Source organism: Cyprinodon tularosa, unplaced genomic scaffold (genome assembly GCF_016077235.1).
Source record: "Cyprinodon tularosa strain WSP-4 unplaced genomic scaffold, ASM1607723v1 ctg1033, whole genome shotgun sequence".
NCBI lineage: Eukaryota > Metazoa > Chordata > Actinopteri > Cyprinodontiformes > Cyprinodontidae > Cyprinodon > Cyprinodon tularosa.
In genome coordinates, this window is record NW_024037820.1 from 123,118 (window position 1) to 139,773 (window position 16,656).

At 40.8% G+C, this 16,656-nt stretch overlaps 3 protein-coding genes across 3 annotated transcripts; 2 read left to right on the forward strand and 1 right to left on the reverse strand.

Annotated features, from left to right (window-relative positions):
* Positions 1-3,373: 3,373 nt before the first annotated feature.
* Positions 3,374-4,937, reverse strand: LOC119781079. The gene is made up of 3 exons (XM_038281438.1): positions 4,705-4,937; positions 4,476-4,626; positions 3,374-4,096 (listed from the first exon to the last, which is right to left on the reverse strand). The coding sequence occupies exons 1-3, from the start codon at positions 4,742-4,744 to the stop codon at positions 3,439-3,441; spliced, it is 849 nt and encodes a 282-aa protein (XP_038137366.1). The 5' UTR covers positions 4,745-4,937; the 3' UTR covers positions 3,374-3,438.
* A 4,116-nt stretch (positions 4,938-9,053) lies between these two features.
* On the forward strand, positions 9,054-10,582 carry LOC119781106. The gene is made up of 3 exons (XM_038281485.1): positions 9,054-9,202; positions 9,281-9,431; positions 9,811-10,582. Exons 1-3 carry the CDS (start codon positions 9,163-9,165, stop codon positions 10,466-10,468), a joined length of 849 nt encoding a protein of 282 aa, XP_038137413.1. The 5' UTR covers positions 9,054-9,162; the 3' UTR covers positions 10,469-10,582.
* Positions 10,583-12,005: 1,423 nt separating this feature from the next.
* LOC119781088 (apolipoprotein Eb-like) lies at positions 12,006-15,633 on the forward strand. The gene is made up of 2 exons (XM_038281446.1): positions 12,006-12,023; positions 15,180-15,633. Exons 1-2 carry the CDS (start codon positions 12,006-12,008, stop codon positions 15,522-15,524), a joined length of 363 nt encoding a protein of 120 aa, XP_038137374.1. The 3' UTR covers positions 15,525-15,633.
* The last annotated feature ends 1,023 nt before the right edge of the window (positions 15,634-16,656 follow it).

The following is a 16,656-nucleotide window of genomic DNA, read 5'->3' on the forward strand; positions in this document are numbered from 1 at the left end:
CTGGTTTGCGGATGGATTGTAGATGCTTGGGCTAACGTGTCTGCTGGCTCTGTTGTTCCAGCTTTCGCAAAAGCCGGCATTATTTCTAAGGAGCCGCGCTGCACGGAAAGTGACTCTGACAGCGAAGAAGGGGAAACTGGCATGTCTGATTTAGCGCAGCTGTTTAATTCAGAAACAGAGGATGATGACTTTGATGGGTTTGATTAATACTTTGTAATAAATACATGAATAAAGCACAATCATACTCAGTTTTGCTCCCGCTGTATTTTTCTCCCTGAAAACTTAATCCAACAGCAGACCTCTGGGCCGGGTTGCCTCCGGGTTCACCGCGGCGGCTGGCTAATCTAAAGGATTATAAAAGGATAATAGGATAATAAAAGCGAACATATTCTGTCAGCAGGTTTCAGGATTTTAAGTTAATTTATGCGTCAATAAACTGTATCAGAGGAGTGATCAAAGCGCTGTGTCATCAGTGATGTGTCTGTCTCACGGCCAGTGATGGGACTAACGGCGTTGAAACTAACGGCGTTACTAACGCCGTTACCTTGTTTTAGTAACGAGTAATCTAACTAATTACTTTGACTGTAACTATAACGCAGTTACCATTGCAGACACCCCGTTACTGCGCGTTACTCAGGTCGCACAATGAACCTTTTTTCATGATAGGACTCGTGCGCAGCTGCGTGAAGCTGACACCCCACCCACGTCAAAAAACTCTGCAAATAGACTGAATGGTTAGTGCAACGTTAGTGCAGATTTGTGCAGAAAAAAATATTGTTTGTGCTACTTTTGTTTAAGAGATATTAAAGATTATTTTTTAGGTCATCCAGAGGTGCGCGCCTTGTCATGAGAGAGGGGAGGATGAGAATGGCTGATGTATAGTGAGATTCCGTCTGTCAGTTGGGTAGGAGGGTGTTAACGTACAGCACACACAGAGAGATGGAGAGTGAGGAGGACTCCAGCAGCAAAACAGCGTTTTCCACATGGAAATACCGGTGTTACGTAGAGCTGCGTTTCCCCATCAGATAACGGTTTCCTCTGCATCTCCGCACAGCGCAGGCGGCAAGAGTCACTGCGCAAGCGACAGGAAACGCGCATGCTCGCTAAAGGCGCGCAACAGTCGCCCTGTGCTCGCGCCACAGGAGAACTATGGAGAGCGTGAACGATCAAATGAACCTGACAACAGCCAGAAATGATAGCCTATATGGAGAAAGGGAGAAATCTGGATGGATGGATGGATGGATGGATGGATGGATGGATGGATGGATGGATGGATGGATGGATGGATGGATGGATGGATGGATGGATACTCTGCCTTCTCAACCTACTGTGTTTTTTATTTTAAACATTATTTGATGGCCTTTGTGGCAGGGATGGAGATCCATATTTTATGTCACACACAGAGGATAGATAGATAGATAGATAGATAGATAGATAGATAGATAGATAGATAGATAGATAGATAGATAGATAGATAGATAGATAGATAGATAGATAGATAGATAGATAGATAGATAGATAGATAGATAGATAGATAGATAGATAGATAGATAGATAGATAGATAGATAGATAGATAGATAGATAGATAGATAGATAGATAGATAGATAGATAGATAGATAGATAGATAGATAGATGTTGCAGTATCTATAACAACCCAAACACACAGGATTTCAGAATCAGACATCCCCAGTTATTAATTTCATTCACTCACCAGATCTGAATGTCCTGTTAAAAACCTTCCCATGGCGTTCCCCCCTGATGTCATTTACGTTGAGTTGCAATAAATGCTAAACTGTCTGCAGGTTCTTGTCTTTGTCGTCCGCTCTGTTCAGCTGGCTTTGGAAACACATGGCGAGAAGGTGGGGGCCGAGTGGGGAGGGTTACGGGGCGAGAAATGCAAAAGTAACGCAATAGTTACTTTTACTAGTAACTAGTTACTTTAATTGTGGAGTAACTCAGTTAGTAACTCAGTTACTTTTTGGGAGAAGTAACTAGTAACTATAACTAATTACTTTTTCAAAGTAACGTGCCCAACACTGCTCACGGCCGGCTCCCAGGTTTGAATAATACTTTGTAATAAAAACACCTTGCAGCTATATTTGCTGTGATCAGTGGGAATAAAGTAGTTTTAATATGTTTTTAAGTGAGAAAATCCACCTGAAGACTTAATCATTACAGTCAGTTCATCCAGATTACCATCCTGCCTATACTATTTCTGTCTGAGGCGCTCAGACCCCCACATACCAGCGGTGCGCCGACAGTAGGAATCCCTTCAACAGCAGCCTAACGTAGTAGAGGACATGTACCTGTATATAAAAAACACGCACTATAGTCCGGTGCGCCTTATGTGTGTGTTAAATACAGAAATAGGACACATAACTGAGACTGCACCTTTTAGTACTGTGCCACTTATGGTCGTGAAAATACGGTACTTTTATGTTTGTTTTGCAGAAAATAAACCCAAACTAAAATGTGCATTTCAGCTGTCAAGGAAAGATATTTTATTTTCATATCTTTTTTTTTTTTTTTTTTTTTTTTTGTTAGATATGTTTTGCCTAGGGCCCCAAATTTTATAAACCCACCCCTGTTATTAATGTATTGCTTTGGGTAAAAGGGGAAAATATAAGTTGTTTGAATACAACAAATAAAATAAATATAACTGATCAATTATTTTGGTGTGATTCATGCAAAATCAAATTAAATTACAAATATTTCAAAACAAAACCCAGAAGTGAGGAAAAACCTTTTCACATGCCTCCAAAAGTCTGAATGGGTGGTTGGCATGGAAACCTGACTGGAAGAGATCAAAGCAGCTGGTCTTTGTTAAGAAGGAATCAAACTGTTGAAACAAAAGTTCTTTTCAATAATATTTCTGCTGAAGAGCAGGTTTGAGATGGGTCTGTAGTTCTGCAGGATTCATTTTTCCAAGCGTCTCTTTTTCAACAATGGTTTGATTTCTGTTTTTAAGGCTCAGGGGAAAAAAAACCAACATGAGGGATGAGTTTATGATTTGAATCAAATCAGACTCTAAAACTGGTAAAACCTTCTTAATTAAACCTGAGAGTAAAACATCAACACAGCAGGAAGAAGAGCTTGGATGCTGAATCATTTCTTCTAAATTTTGGCTCAGAGCCTTTGCACTGCTTAGTTGCCCCTAGCGATGACAGCTTTGCATGTGTGATTCATGTAAATATGATAGAGAAACCAAATACTTCAAAGCAGAAGCTAGAATTGAGGCAATGTTTTTTCAAATGTCGCCAAAAATCTCAATCTGACAAAAAAAAAAGGAATGAGATGACATTAACATTTTTGTAATGCAGCTTTGATTTTTAATGAAGGAATATCATCGACGTCATAGTTATTCAACAGGAAATCATCAGCCTGAGAACAAATGAACACAAGATGCCTACTGTGACAGCTGAAGTGGTTTGCTTCATCAGCAATAGTTATAACATGCTGACCATTTTTCCCACAGACACAGCAGGTCATTCTGCAGGTGGCTTGAGTATATATTCAGCCGGACACAACATTGTCTGCCAAGATGAAAAACCTTATTAGTGAGGATGTGGATGGTTTCAGTAATTTTAGTCTCGAAGCTGCAGACCATCTTGATCATGACCTCCTTAAACTGCTCCAGCCTCGCCTCAACCTTCTTAATCAGTTTAGCTTTCAAGTAAAAGCCACGTTTACGCCAAGAATTTAAACGTCTATGCCAATAACCGTGACAACGGTGACTATGACAAGGACGATGTTTGGGAGTATCCAGGTGGGTGAAGCATTGATCCAGAAGCTCATGCAGCTCCTGGATCGTGTCCAGCACGGTTCTCTTCAAGCCTACGGGATCCAGGCATATAATGTAGTTGGCGGCGTTCCTCCTCAGCTCCTCCAGCTTGGAGCATATTTTACGGAACAGCTCCTCGAACTGCAGGTGGAAGTCAGCGTTCAGGCAGCGCAGAATTTCCTCCAGGTCGTGCTTCAGCTGATCTATCTCTGTGCAGAACGTAGACTGGAAATGGCTGATCCACACCTCGATGTGAACCTGCACCCTATAGTAGAAGCAGCGGACGATGACGTAGCTCTGTGTGATGAGGGAGCTGCAGAGATGCAGACAGAACCTTGATTAACACCTTGTTCTCAGGTTTTAATCAAACATTCATTCAGCTAACTTTCATCAGACATATTCCACTGTGTTAATCATCCTTCTCAACATCAGTTAATAAACTCCAGGCTGTAATTAGGCACCAAATGGAAGAAATCTGCTTTATTCAGAATGATAAACAGTTTATATTCCGAACAAAGAAGCATGTGAAGGTTAGTTAGAAATACAAACACCTTCTGACCTGGAAGTGAAAGTTAAGATTCCATAGTTTAGCAATAATGACATTAAATCAGTGCATTCTTTCTCTGCCTTATTCTCAGCAGAAACACATCCAGCTTTGATGCTGTGGAGAAACGCTTCAGCTCTCCTCTTACCACACATGCTGTCCTGCAGGGCTCTGTTTGATCTTCAGCAGACAGTCTGCTGAGGTCCCTGTAGCGGCGCTAACAAAACTCCAGAAAGCCTCATACATGAATTCCCACTGGCACTGGGGTAAAGACGGTTCAAGGTGTCCAGCATCACAACCTGCAGAGAAAACAGTTAAAGTCATTTTCTTTCTAATGACTTTTTATTTTTGTAACCAGAGGATCGAGATTCTTAAACCTGTGAGGAAGATTAGGAAGAGGACGACGAGGACCTTCATGGCAGCTCTCAAAGAACCCCAGAGTTTGCTCTTTCAGACCAGGTTGTTGCAGAGAAGGTGCTGTAGAGGAGCAGGAGTCCTACCTGTTGGTCAGTCAGCTGGCTGATGGAGGCTGGAAGTGTCCTCCTCACTATTTATAGGCAGCAGAGATGAACGGAGGAGATGCTGAGCTCAGTGCTGTCACTGCGTAACGCAAAGGCGGGACATCAGGATGTACATCTTCAGGGACATCATGTTAAGCTTTCAGCTTGATATAAACTTGCTGATGTTTTGTTCATGGGAGCATTTGTCTTTTTCCATGAAGCACTTTGTGGAATATTAGTAGGAAGATAGTGAAGAGTCACTGTGTCACGATTTGGTTGTTTTGTTGGAAAAAAATGGTTTCGATGACAAATCTTTATAAAGTGTAATTAAAGCTTGTTGAAGGTAAATGTTATAAGGTTATTTTAACATTATTCAATACAGGAAATAACTGACAGTAAACAATCATAACTTCATTGGCTGATATCCACCCCAAGGTTTTATAGATAACTTTTATCATTTTAGAAGAAAATCTCAAAAAGCTTTGGCTGACAAGCCTTCAACTAATATTAAATATAAATGTAGAAATAAAACTGCACTGCAAACTTCATTCTCCTTTGAATATTATTTCATTCATTAATCTGCTGTTTACAGAAATGTTTTTTGTCCTCCAAACAAGTCATAGATGACTTCACTTCATAAATGCGGTTAGACTTGGTCTCCAAATGCCAAACGGTGAACTTTTTTAGTGGTAAAGTCATTTATGACGTCTTTAAAATCTAATTTCTTGGCAAGTCACAGGTAGAGATAGGAAAATATAAGGCAGTTCTGCCATTTCCAATGTCTATGTTTGTGTGCACGGTTTCTTTAATGCCCTGGAAATCTTTCTTAAGGCTTTCTGTATTTTATGTTGGACATTTTCATCCCATCTTTTGAATTTACTGAACTAGTTGATCTTTTCTGTGCTTCATAGTAGAATAGGAAGCACACAGTGTCATGATCTGGCCTGTTTGCTCTCCCTTAATTAGTCATTCCTTTCACCTGTCGTTTTCCTTCCCTGCTTCAATTATCATTTATTCCTCTCACCTGTTTCCTTTTGGTTTTATTCAGTTCAGCCTGAGCATTCAGTGCCAGATCATTACTTGTCTTTCTGTTAGCTTGTCTGTTAGTTTTATTGCTTGGTTGTTGTCCTGCATCCTAGCTGCCAGTGGAAAGAGGGTTTTGTGTTCGTCTCGTCTCCTGATCGTCCACTGTTCCTCCCCTGCTGAGTCCTCTGGGTTTTTGGCTCTATATGTGGGGAGGTTCAGTTTATATCCAAGTAAGCCTGGCTCCTGGGAGGAGACCAGTTTAAAGTCTTGCATCAAGTTCTGGTTCCACGTCCTGTCTCGGCTACCCTCTGCCACTGAGCCTGCCCGTCCGCACCTGATCCTGTCTGCTCTTGTCACGCACAGGAGCATCTGGACAGTTTGCCTGAACTGTCGTTGGACTCCTGGACCTCCGAACCTGCCTGTTCCCATCTGAACAGTTTGCCTGAACTGTCGTTGGACTCCTGGACCTCCGAACCTGCCTGTTCCCATCTGAACAGTTTGCCTGAACTGTCTTTGGACTCTTGGACCTCCGAACCTGCCTGTTTCCATCTGAACAGTTTGCCTAAACTGTCTTTGGACTCTTGGACCTCCGAACCGCCTGTTCCCATCTGAACAGTTTGCCTAAACTGCCTTTGGACTCCTGGACCTCCAAACCTGCCTGTTCCCATCTGAACAGTTTGCCTGAACTGTCTTTGGATTTTTGGACCTCCAAACCTGCCTGTTTCTGAACTAATCCATTTGCCTGACCTTGCTTCAGACTCCTGCTTGTTCTCTCTTCTTCGGGGCTGCAGCGTCTGAGACACTCTGGGTTGCACCTGCCACATATTGTTGGCAGCCCACTGGCTGGATCCTACCTCGTTTTCAGGACTGATAAACCAGGTTAGTGACTCACCCTTTCATATCATCGTCCATTAGATTTACGCGGTCACTAACCTATGTTTCCTTTTACAGAGTTTCTTGTGACAGACGCCCTAGCCACTGCTACTCCGACCATCCGTGTTTTAATAAACACTTTTGAATTATCCCACTGTATGTCTTGCCTCGAATACTGGGTCCTATATTCTGAGTCATGACAGATTATCATGAATGAAAGAACGTAATCTTGGTTACAAGTTGCCGATGTGAGCTTTCTCTGCGGGGGCGGGGGGGGGGCACTAACTCCTTGAGACACAGTGAGAGGAATCAGCTGAGGTGGCTAAAGCAATTGGACATCTTTGTGTCAGGCATGTCCCACCGGGATGGATGTCAAGGGGACGGCCTTGCTGAAGGGTCAATGTCCGGAGAGGAGTTGAAGAAGGTGTCTCAAGAGAGTGTCTGATAGGACTGCTGCCCCTGCAATCCGGTCCCTTGCAAAAAAATTATTAATTAATAATAATTGACTGCAGGCAATGGGGAAATGGTAGCCTACTCCGTGTCTTTGGAGAACCAAGGCTATGCGGAGTCAGTATAGGGAGATGAAGAATGGAGCCTTGAGGCCCTTAGAAGTGCTCCACAGGATTCAGAGCAGCCAACACAAAAAAAACCCCATCTTCCTGTGGATTTCAAGCTCATATATTTACACGTACGCTCAAACAATTATAAATAGATCATCTCCATCATCATCTAGATCATCTAGATTTGTCTTTTTCAAGGAAATATAATAAAAAAACAGCAATACATTAAATGTAGCATTATATCTTAACAGATAAACAGTTGTTGAAAGTGAAAGACGATCAAGGTGTCATGAATATAAAATCATAATATAAAGAACATTTTTTTTATGACTAAAAGTCAATTCAACTCAGTTTATTTCTATAGCAGCAGTTTACAACACATGTCATCTCAAGGCACTTCACACTGAACTAGATCATCCAGTCAGATTGATCTAAAGTTTTCTATCTGTTTCCATCGACTCATTGACTCTTCAGCAATCCCTCACACTAAGCATGCTTGTAGCGACAGTGGAGAGGAAAAACTCCCTTAGAACAGGAAGAAACCTCCAGCAGAACCAGGCTCAGTGTGAGCGGTCATCTGCTGAGGCCCACTGGGGTTCAAGGAGACAGAAGCAGACATAGAAAAAGAAGCATAGATACAAAAGGCAACTGTCAACCAGCTCCACAGGCGGCCCCGTCCAGGAAACACACAGCCAGGCAGACGAGCTCCGAACCAGCTCCCATGTCAGAGGATGAAGAGAGCACATCCAGTTAGTCACAGTCAGAGAAACAGGACTACACTGGAAAACAGGCCAAGCTCCAACATCTAGAAACAAAGGTGTTGATGGCAGCAGCACAGCTGATATTTCTCTCCAGGATGGAGTCACAGCCAAACAGGAACAGACCAGATGAAGCTACTATGAGAAAAAGCAGAGAGAGAAGAATGTTAGAGATTGAACTAACAGATTCTGCAGAGTGGGATAATAGAGATAGAATGAAGCAGAATAATGAAAAAGGGGTCCCTATGTCCTCCAGCAGTCTAAGCCTATAGCAGCAGAACTATAGAGATAGTTCATCCACATAAGCAGACAGGTAGATGGACGGAGAACAGGGAGTTGAAAAGTATATTTTACAACAAAATAAGAGAAAACAAGGAAGAAAAAAAAACTATTCATAAGAACGATGAGGAACAAATCAAGTTTGTTGACTTTGTGAGACCAAGAACACTTTTCAAGGTTACATTTCAAAAGGTGCGTGTTATAAACCTCAGAAAGAGGCGCCCTTGTTCCAGGTTTTGCAGGTCAATATAAATCAATTTAAAAGCAAACAGAACAATACAGTAGACAATGATATATAAGGTGTTTGTTTTAGTTTTATTGCATTTGCAGCAATGCTAATTAAAGTACACCATCCCTGTCAAATAAATGAATAAATAAAATAAAATTCAATCACATTTACCCTTCACCAAGTTTTAATTATACTTTATAAAGATTTGCCATCAAAGCCAGTTTTTTACAGATATCATTAAATAAAAACAACCAAATCCTGACACAGTGACTCTTCACTATCTTCCTACTAATATTCCACAAAGTGCTTCATGGACAAAGACAAATGCTCCCATGAACAAAACATCAGCAAGTTTATATCAAGCTGAAAGCTTAACATGATGTCCCTGAAGATGTACATCCTGATGTCCCGCCTTTGCGTTACGCAGTGACAGCACTGAGCTCAGCATCTCCTCCGTTCATCTCTGCTGCCTATAAATAGTGAGGAGGACACTTCCAGCCTCCATCAGCCAGCTGACTGACCAACAAGTAGGACTCCTGCTCCTCTACAGCACCTTCTCTGCAACAACCTGGTCTGAAAGAGCAAACTCTGGGGTTCTTTGAGAGCTGCCATGAAGGTCCTCGTCGTCCTCTTCCTCATCTTCCTCACAGGTTTAAGAATCTCGATCCTCTGGTTACAAAAATAAAAAGTCATTAGAAAGAAAATGACTTTAACTGTTTTCTCTGCAGGTTGTGATGCTGGACACCTAGAACCGTCTTTACCCCAGTGCCAGTGGGAATTCATGTATGAGGCTTTCTGGAGTTTTGTTAGCGCCGCTACAGGGACCTCAGCAGACTGTCTGCTGAAGATCAAACAGAGCCCTGCAGGACAGCATGTGTGGTAAGAGGAGAGCTGAAGCGTTTCTCCACAGCATCAAAGCTGGATGTGTTTCTGCTGAGAATAAGGCAGAGAAAGAATGCACTGATTTAATGTCATTATTGCTAAACTATGGAATCTTAACTTTCACTTCCAGGTCAGAAGGTGTTTGTATTTCTAACTAACCTTCACATGCTTCTTTGTTCGGAATATAAACTGTTTATCATTCTGAATAAAGCAGATTTCTTCCATTTGGTGCCTAATTACAGCCTGGAGTTTATTAACTGATGTTGAGAAGGATGATTAACACAGTGGAATATGTCTGATGAAAGTTAGCTGAATGAATGTTTGATTAAAACCTGAGAACAAGGTGTTAATCAAGGTTCTGTCTGCATCTCTGCAGCTCCCTCATCACACAGAGCTACGTCATCGTCCGCTGCTTCTACTATAGGGTGCAGGTTCACATCGAGGTGTGGATCAGCCATTTCCAGTCTACGTTCTGCACAGAGATAGATCAGCTGAAGCACGACCTGGAGGAAATTCTGCGCTGCCTGAACGCTGACTTCCACCTGCAGTTCGAGGAGCTGTTCCGTAAAATATGCTCCAAGCTGGAGGAGCTGAGGAGGAACGCCGCCAACTACATTATATGCCTGGATCCCGTAGGCTTGAAGAGAACCGTGCTGGACACGATCCAGGAGCTGCATGAGCTTCTGGATCAATGCTTCACCCACCTGGATACTCCCAAACATCGTCCTTGTCATAGTCACCGTTGTCACGGTTATTGGCATAGACGTTTAAATTCTTGGCGTAAACGTGGCTTTTACTTGAAAGCTAAACTGATTAAGAAGGTTGAGGCGAGGCTGGAGCAGTTTAAGGAGGTCATGATCAAGATGGTCTGCAGCTTCGAGACTAAAATTACTGAAACCATCCACATCCTCACTAATAAGGTTATTCATCTTGGCAGACAATGTTGTGTCCGGCTGAATATATACTCAAGCCACCTGCAGAATGACCTGCTGTGTCTGTGGGAAAAATGGTCAGCATGTTATAACTATTGCTGATGAAGCAAACCACTTCAGCTGTCACAGTAGGCATCTTGTGTTCATTTGTTCTCAGGCTGATGATTTCCTGTTGAATAACTATGATGTCGATGATATTCCTTCATTAAAAATCAAAGCTGCATTACAAAAATGTTAATGTCATCTCATTCCTTTTTTTTTTTGTCAGATTGAGATTTTTGGCGACATTTGAAAAACATTGCCTCAATTCTAGCTTCTGCTTTGAAGTATTTGGTTTCTCTATCATATTTACATGAATCACACATGAAAAGCTGTCATCGCTAGGGGCAACTAAGCAGTGCAAAGGCTCTGAGCCAAAATTTAGAAGAAATGATTCAGCATCCAAGCTCTTCTTCCTGCTGTGTTGATGTTTTACTCTCAGGTTTAATTAAGAAGGTTTTACCAGTTTTAGAGTCTGATTTGATTCAAATCATAAACTCATCCCTCATGTTGGTTTTTTTTCCCCTGAGCCTTAAAAACAGAAATCAAACCATTGTTGAAAAAGAGACGCTTGGAAAAATGAATCCTGCAGAACTACAGACCCATCTCAAACCTGCTCTTCAGCAGAAATATTATTGAAAAGAACTTTTGTTTCAACAGTTTGATTCCTTCTTAACAAAGACCAGCTGCTTTGATCTCTTTCAGTCAGGTTTCCATGCCAACCACAGTACAGAGACTGCCCTGATTAAGGTGTTCAATGACATCCGTATAAATTCAGACTCTGGAGGAACCACAGTGCTGGTGTTATTGGACCTTTGATACTGTTGATCAATTCATTTTAATAGACATCAGCCCGGTTCTGAAGTCCTTCCGCTGGCTCCCAGTAGCTCAGAGAATAGACTTTAAATTCCTTCTTTTAGTCTAGAAATCACTGAATAGATCGGCATTGCAATCCGTAACAGATCTGTTTTCGGTGGATCTACCTCCCAGACCACTCAAGGGTTCTAGCTCCAGCCTACTCTGTGCACCCAGAACTAGAACCAAACATGGAGAAGCAGCATCTACGCTCCACAGATCTGGAACAAACTCCCAGCAGACTGGAAAAGAGCTGAAAGCCTGAGTTCTTTGAAGTCAAAGATAAAAACCCGTCAGTTTAGATCTGCCTTTGACTGTTGAAGTTAAACTGTTTATCTGTGGCATTATTAGTTGTGGTTTAAATGTTTTACTTATTTTACTACCTGCTTTATCTTGTTTTCATTTTCCCTTGCTTTTATTCTGCTTTTATTTTTTATTTATGTAAAGCATTTTAAATTGTCTTTGTACCGAATTGTGCTTTATTATTAAATGTGCGTCGTTTTTGAACTTATAATTATTCACAATTAAATTGCTAACCTGTTTTTCTCGCCTGTAGAGGTTTCTGCCTTAGACGGCCTAGCCGCTGGTACTGCAGATATGCAGTTCTGTTTTTGTATAAACACTTCTTGAGTAATCCCACTCTCTGTCTTGCCTTGATGCTGGGTTCTCTGTTCTGGTGCTTGACTGAATAATCGAGCCAAACTTGGACTCATCGGCAGATATAGTGGCGTTGGGACGTCGAACAATGTATTTCTCGGCTCGAGTCAGGCATACAGGAGATTCTAGATTACTTGAGTAATCAATCTACCCCCAGTCCCACTCTTCTGCCTAATATAGTTTCCGCATCTATGTCACATGTCAACAGTTTGTTTTTTTTCTACAGCGAGTGGCTTATCGCTCAGGCTAGATTTATCCTCCTTTTGGTGACATTTGAATAAACAGAGACAATATTTCTTTGGTTGTTTATTAATAGCTCTGCTGATAGCCTAGCCTAAGTCACTAAATTGGTGGGATTTTTAAAGCCGGTCCAGAAGCCACCCGGAATGTGAGAGGCCCAAAATCCTGGTGAGTAAGCAGGATTATAGATATATAGATATTCAAATCAGAACATTAAATGGGATTTACTCTCAATATTGAAAGATTTATAAAATTATCTACAACTCCAGTTCTACTTAATCATATATTCATAATCTACAGGTAAAATATCACAACATCGCTACTGACCTGCGGTAACTAATTAGCTCTGATTAGCTCTGGTTAAATGATCAACTTGTAAATCAAATGTTCCAGTTCACCAGATCATCCAGTCAGATTGATTCAAAGTTTTCTATCTATTTCCATCAAGTCATTGACTCTTCAGCAATCCCTCACACTAAGCATGCTTGTAGCGACAGTGGAGAGGAAAAACTCCCTTTGAACAGGAAGAGACCTCCAGGAGAACCAGGCTCAGTGTGAGCAGCCATCTGCTGAGGCCCACTGGGGTTCAAGGAGACAGAAGCAGACATAGAAAAAGAAGCATAGATACAAAAGGCAACTGTCAACCAGCTCCACAGGCGGCCCCGTCCAGGAAACACACAGCCAGGCAGACGAGCTCCGAGCCAGCTCCCATGTCAGAGGATGAAGAGAGCACATCCAGTTAGTCACAGTCAGAGAAACAGGACTACACTGGAAAACAGGCCAAGCTCCAACATCTAGAAACAAAGGTGTTGATGGCAGCAGCACAGCTGATATTTCTCTCCAGGATGGAGTCACAGCCAAACAGGAACAGACAGAGTCAGGCTGGTAATCATCTTAAAGGGTCTGCTGGCCATAAAATTATAATTTTTTTGTATTTTAGAAAGTAAAATATCCTCTTGTGTATAGACATTTTTTTCTCTCTTTATCACTAAAATGAAAATATATTCAAGCTTTAAACAAGAAAATGAAAAATAATCTAGGAACATATGTCTGAGTTATCTCGATAAAAAGGATTGGTTGAATTTCAAAAATAACAATATTTTCTTATTTTAAGAAAAAGGCCATTTTCACAACTTTACGTTTGAATATGGTTTAAGAATTCCAGCCTAGTGGTTTTTGCTTCTCAAAACAAGAAAAGGGTATCATGTTTAAGATTAGTCGTCTCATTTTAAGTAGAGTACAGTTCAGAGTGCTGTTATCTAACTTTGGAAACATATCTTCCACTTCCAGGCCAGTTTTTATTTGTAACTAACCTTGACATGGTTTCAGGAGATAACTTTTAGTTCCTTTACTCAGAACCTCTCTCTCTCTCTCTGGATGTACAGATATATCTTTTACTATGAATAAAGCAGGTTTCCTTCTTTTGGGAGGAAATCTGCCTAGCCAGCATTGAAAAAAAAATCCAAACATAGTAAAAATGTTCTTAAAATCAGGGAATTTACCCTTAATTTCAGCAGGTATTTAAGATGATCTGTCGTATCAGAATAATACAATTTGATTTTAAGCATCAGAAAACAGATAATGACATTGGCTTATTGTTTTATCAGCTCAAATCAAAGAAAAATAAAAAAATTTCAACAAAAAAAATGTGTTACTTATTTTTATATATATGCAGTGAAGGGTTCAGCAAAAGGTTTGGGTTCAACTTGAAGAAGGATAAATAAACTGAAGATGATGTTTGATGAACTTTAGCTATAGAAAAGTTTAATTAGAACCTAAAAACATCAGGGTTCTGTCTGTTAACCTGCTGGTGTTTGAAGCATTTAATCAGTATTACTATGGTCCTGGGGCGGATTAAGGAAATTTGGGGCCCTAAGCAAAGACAGGCAGGGGAACCTCTGAATTGAGAAGACAACACATGAAACAGCCCCATTCTACAGATATAGAAATGTAAATAGAATAGACATCCATTATCTGTTCTAGGTTGTGTCCCTCTCTTCTTGTCCCTTTTCTTCTTGTTTTCCTCTCTATGTTTTGTACTCAGCTGACTTTTCATGCTGTCTCTAAAGGAATGAAAGATTTTTTCGGCGTTTCAAAATCTTCCCACTCTGAAGGCTTAATAAAAAAAAGATCGTTTACAGACCCCCGAAACGCCGGCTTCATATGGATGAGAGGCTGGTTTGGTGAAAAATTTGTGCGTTTAGGCCAGGGTTTGACTTCGTGTGGACGGGGCCTAAGACTTAGAGACAGATTTGATTTAGTCATTTTGTACACACACATTTAAACTAAAAGAAATTTCATTAAGAACTTCTCTATAGACTATTTCATTTTTTAAAGTGCAGCCTTGATAAGGTAAGCAGTGGTGATAAAAAACATTGTGATGTAAAAACAGTAATGACTGTTATTGACATATGAATGTTACGGAAGAGGATTAGGGCCACTGGAAAAAAAAAAAGTTAACTGATTTTTATTTTTTTTTTTCAGTTTAGTATTGGAAAAAAGTCAGAATTCTGACTTTAATCTCAGAATTCTGACTTTTTTCTCAGAATTCTGACTTTTTTCTAAGAATTCTTTTTTCTCAGAATTCTGACTTTTTTCTCAGAATTCTGATTTAATCTCAGAATTCTGATTTTGATCTCAGAATTCTGACTTTAATCTCAGAATTCTGACTTTTTTCTCAGAATTCTGATTTAATCTCAGAATTCTGATTTAATCTCAGAATTCTGACTTTTTTCTCAGAATTCTGATTTAATCTCAGAATTCTGACTTTAATCTCAGAATTCTGACTTTTTTCTCAGAATTCTGATTTAATCTCAGAATTCTGATTTTGATCTCAGAATTCTGATTTTGATCTCAGAATTCTGACTTTAATCTCAGAATTCTGACTTTTTTCTCAGAATTCTGATTTAAATAAAATTTAAAAATCAGTTAACTTTTTTTGTTTTTTCAGTGGCCCTATTCCTCTTCCATAGAATGTATAGTTAAGGTTCTGAAATGTAGTTTTTTGTTGTTTTTTTTGAAGCAGACGTTTATTGAATTTGCTCCTGTTTTCTTTCCCAGACATGTTTCTGAGTACATCGAGGAGCTCCAGAGCCGCGCCTCAGACAACGTGGAGGTGATGAAGGCTAGACTGGACCCTTATTTCACTCAGGTTCGAGACAACGCCCAGGCCAAGATCACCACCCTGAACGAGCTGCTGAGGACCCAGGTGGGCAACCTGAGGGACCCGGTCCAGACCGCCGTGGAGGACATCAAGGGTCGCTTTGAGAACACAGCTGAGAACCTGCGCTCCACTCTGGGTGGGAAGATGGAGGAGCTGCGGAACTGGTTTGAGCCATACGTGTCCATGGTCAGAGACAGCTTGTAAACAGCACCCGTGATCAGAACTGCTTCATGTGACAGAATCCACAATAAAAGCAGAATAAGACCAGATGTTTCTCCTCACCACACTTAATCCACAGCTGCTGTGAAAAAAATTAAAGTTCAAAATAAAAACTGAAAAAAAAATTTCACAATGTCACCATTTTTCTTGTCTTTAATGAGAGCAACTGTTTTATATAACAGAGTAGAGATTAGGGTTGGGAATTGAAAAGATTTTCACGATTCCGATTCCCTTTTCGATTCTATGAAACGATTCGATTCTTTATCGATTCTTTTTTCGATTCCAATTTGGGGAAAAAAGGAGAACAAACAGTTTGCACAATCAATTGCACAATCTTACAAAATCAACAAGATCAAGATGTCCACAGGAAATGTGAAACTGGAGTAACATCCGTGTTTAAATGAAAAATGAATACAAGAACAAACTTAATAACCAACAATGTCTAATAACAAATGATGGGATAATAACCTATTTTAAACAACAAAAAATACTAATTATAAAACAGTAGTAGGGAAAATTAACAGTTATTTTGCAGAAAGATGAGCATATCTGCTTTTTCTGGAAGGATACGGGATCTTTCAGCGCTTAAGGTGTCTCCAGCCGTGGAGAACACCCTCTCAGATGGGGTGGAGGAAGCCTGCACACAGAGGTAGTTTTCAGCCAGTCCAGATAGCAAGGGCAGCGTATCTTGCTTGTTCCACCACCACAGTGTGGCGCTATCCCTGCAGGGGATGGAGGGCAAGCTTTTATAGAGCTGGATTTCCTGATCCACCCTCTGGGCTAAGGAAAGACGGGGCTTTGATTCACAAAGTGACCGCAGCTCGTTGTCTTCCTCCTCGAATAGTTCTTCCAACTTGCGTAACTTGCGTAACTTACGTAACTTACGTAAAAAACGTGACGTAAGTTGTGCTCCCCAGAGCCGGCGCTCTAGGCTCTGGTGCTGCGGGAATCGAAAAAAGAATCGTTCAGCGAGCTGCCAAACGATGCCATGGAATCGGAAAATACGGAACCGGTTCTGAACAGGAACCGGTTTTCGATTCCCATCCCTAGTAGAGATACTTTGTTATCTAATGTAATGTTAGCTATCTATCAGGGGTGGATTTAGGCAATATGGGGC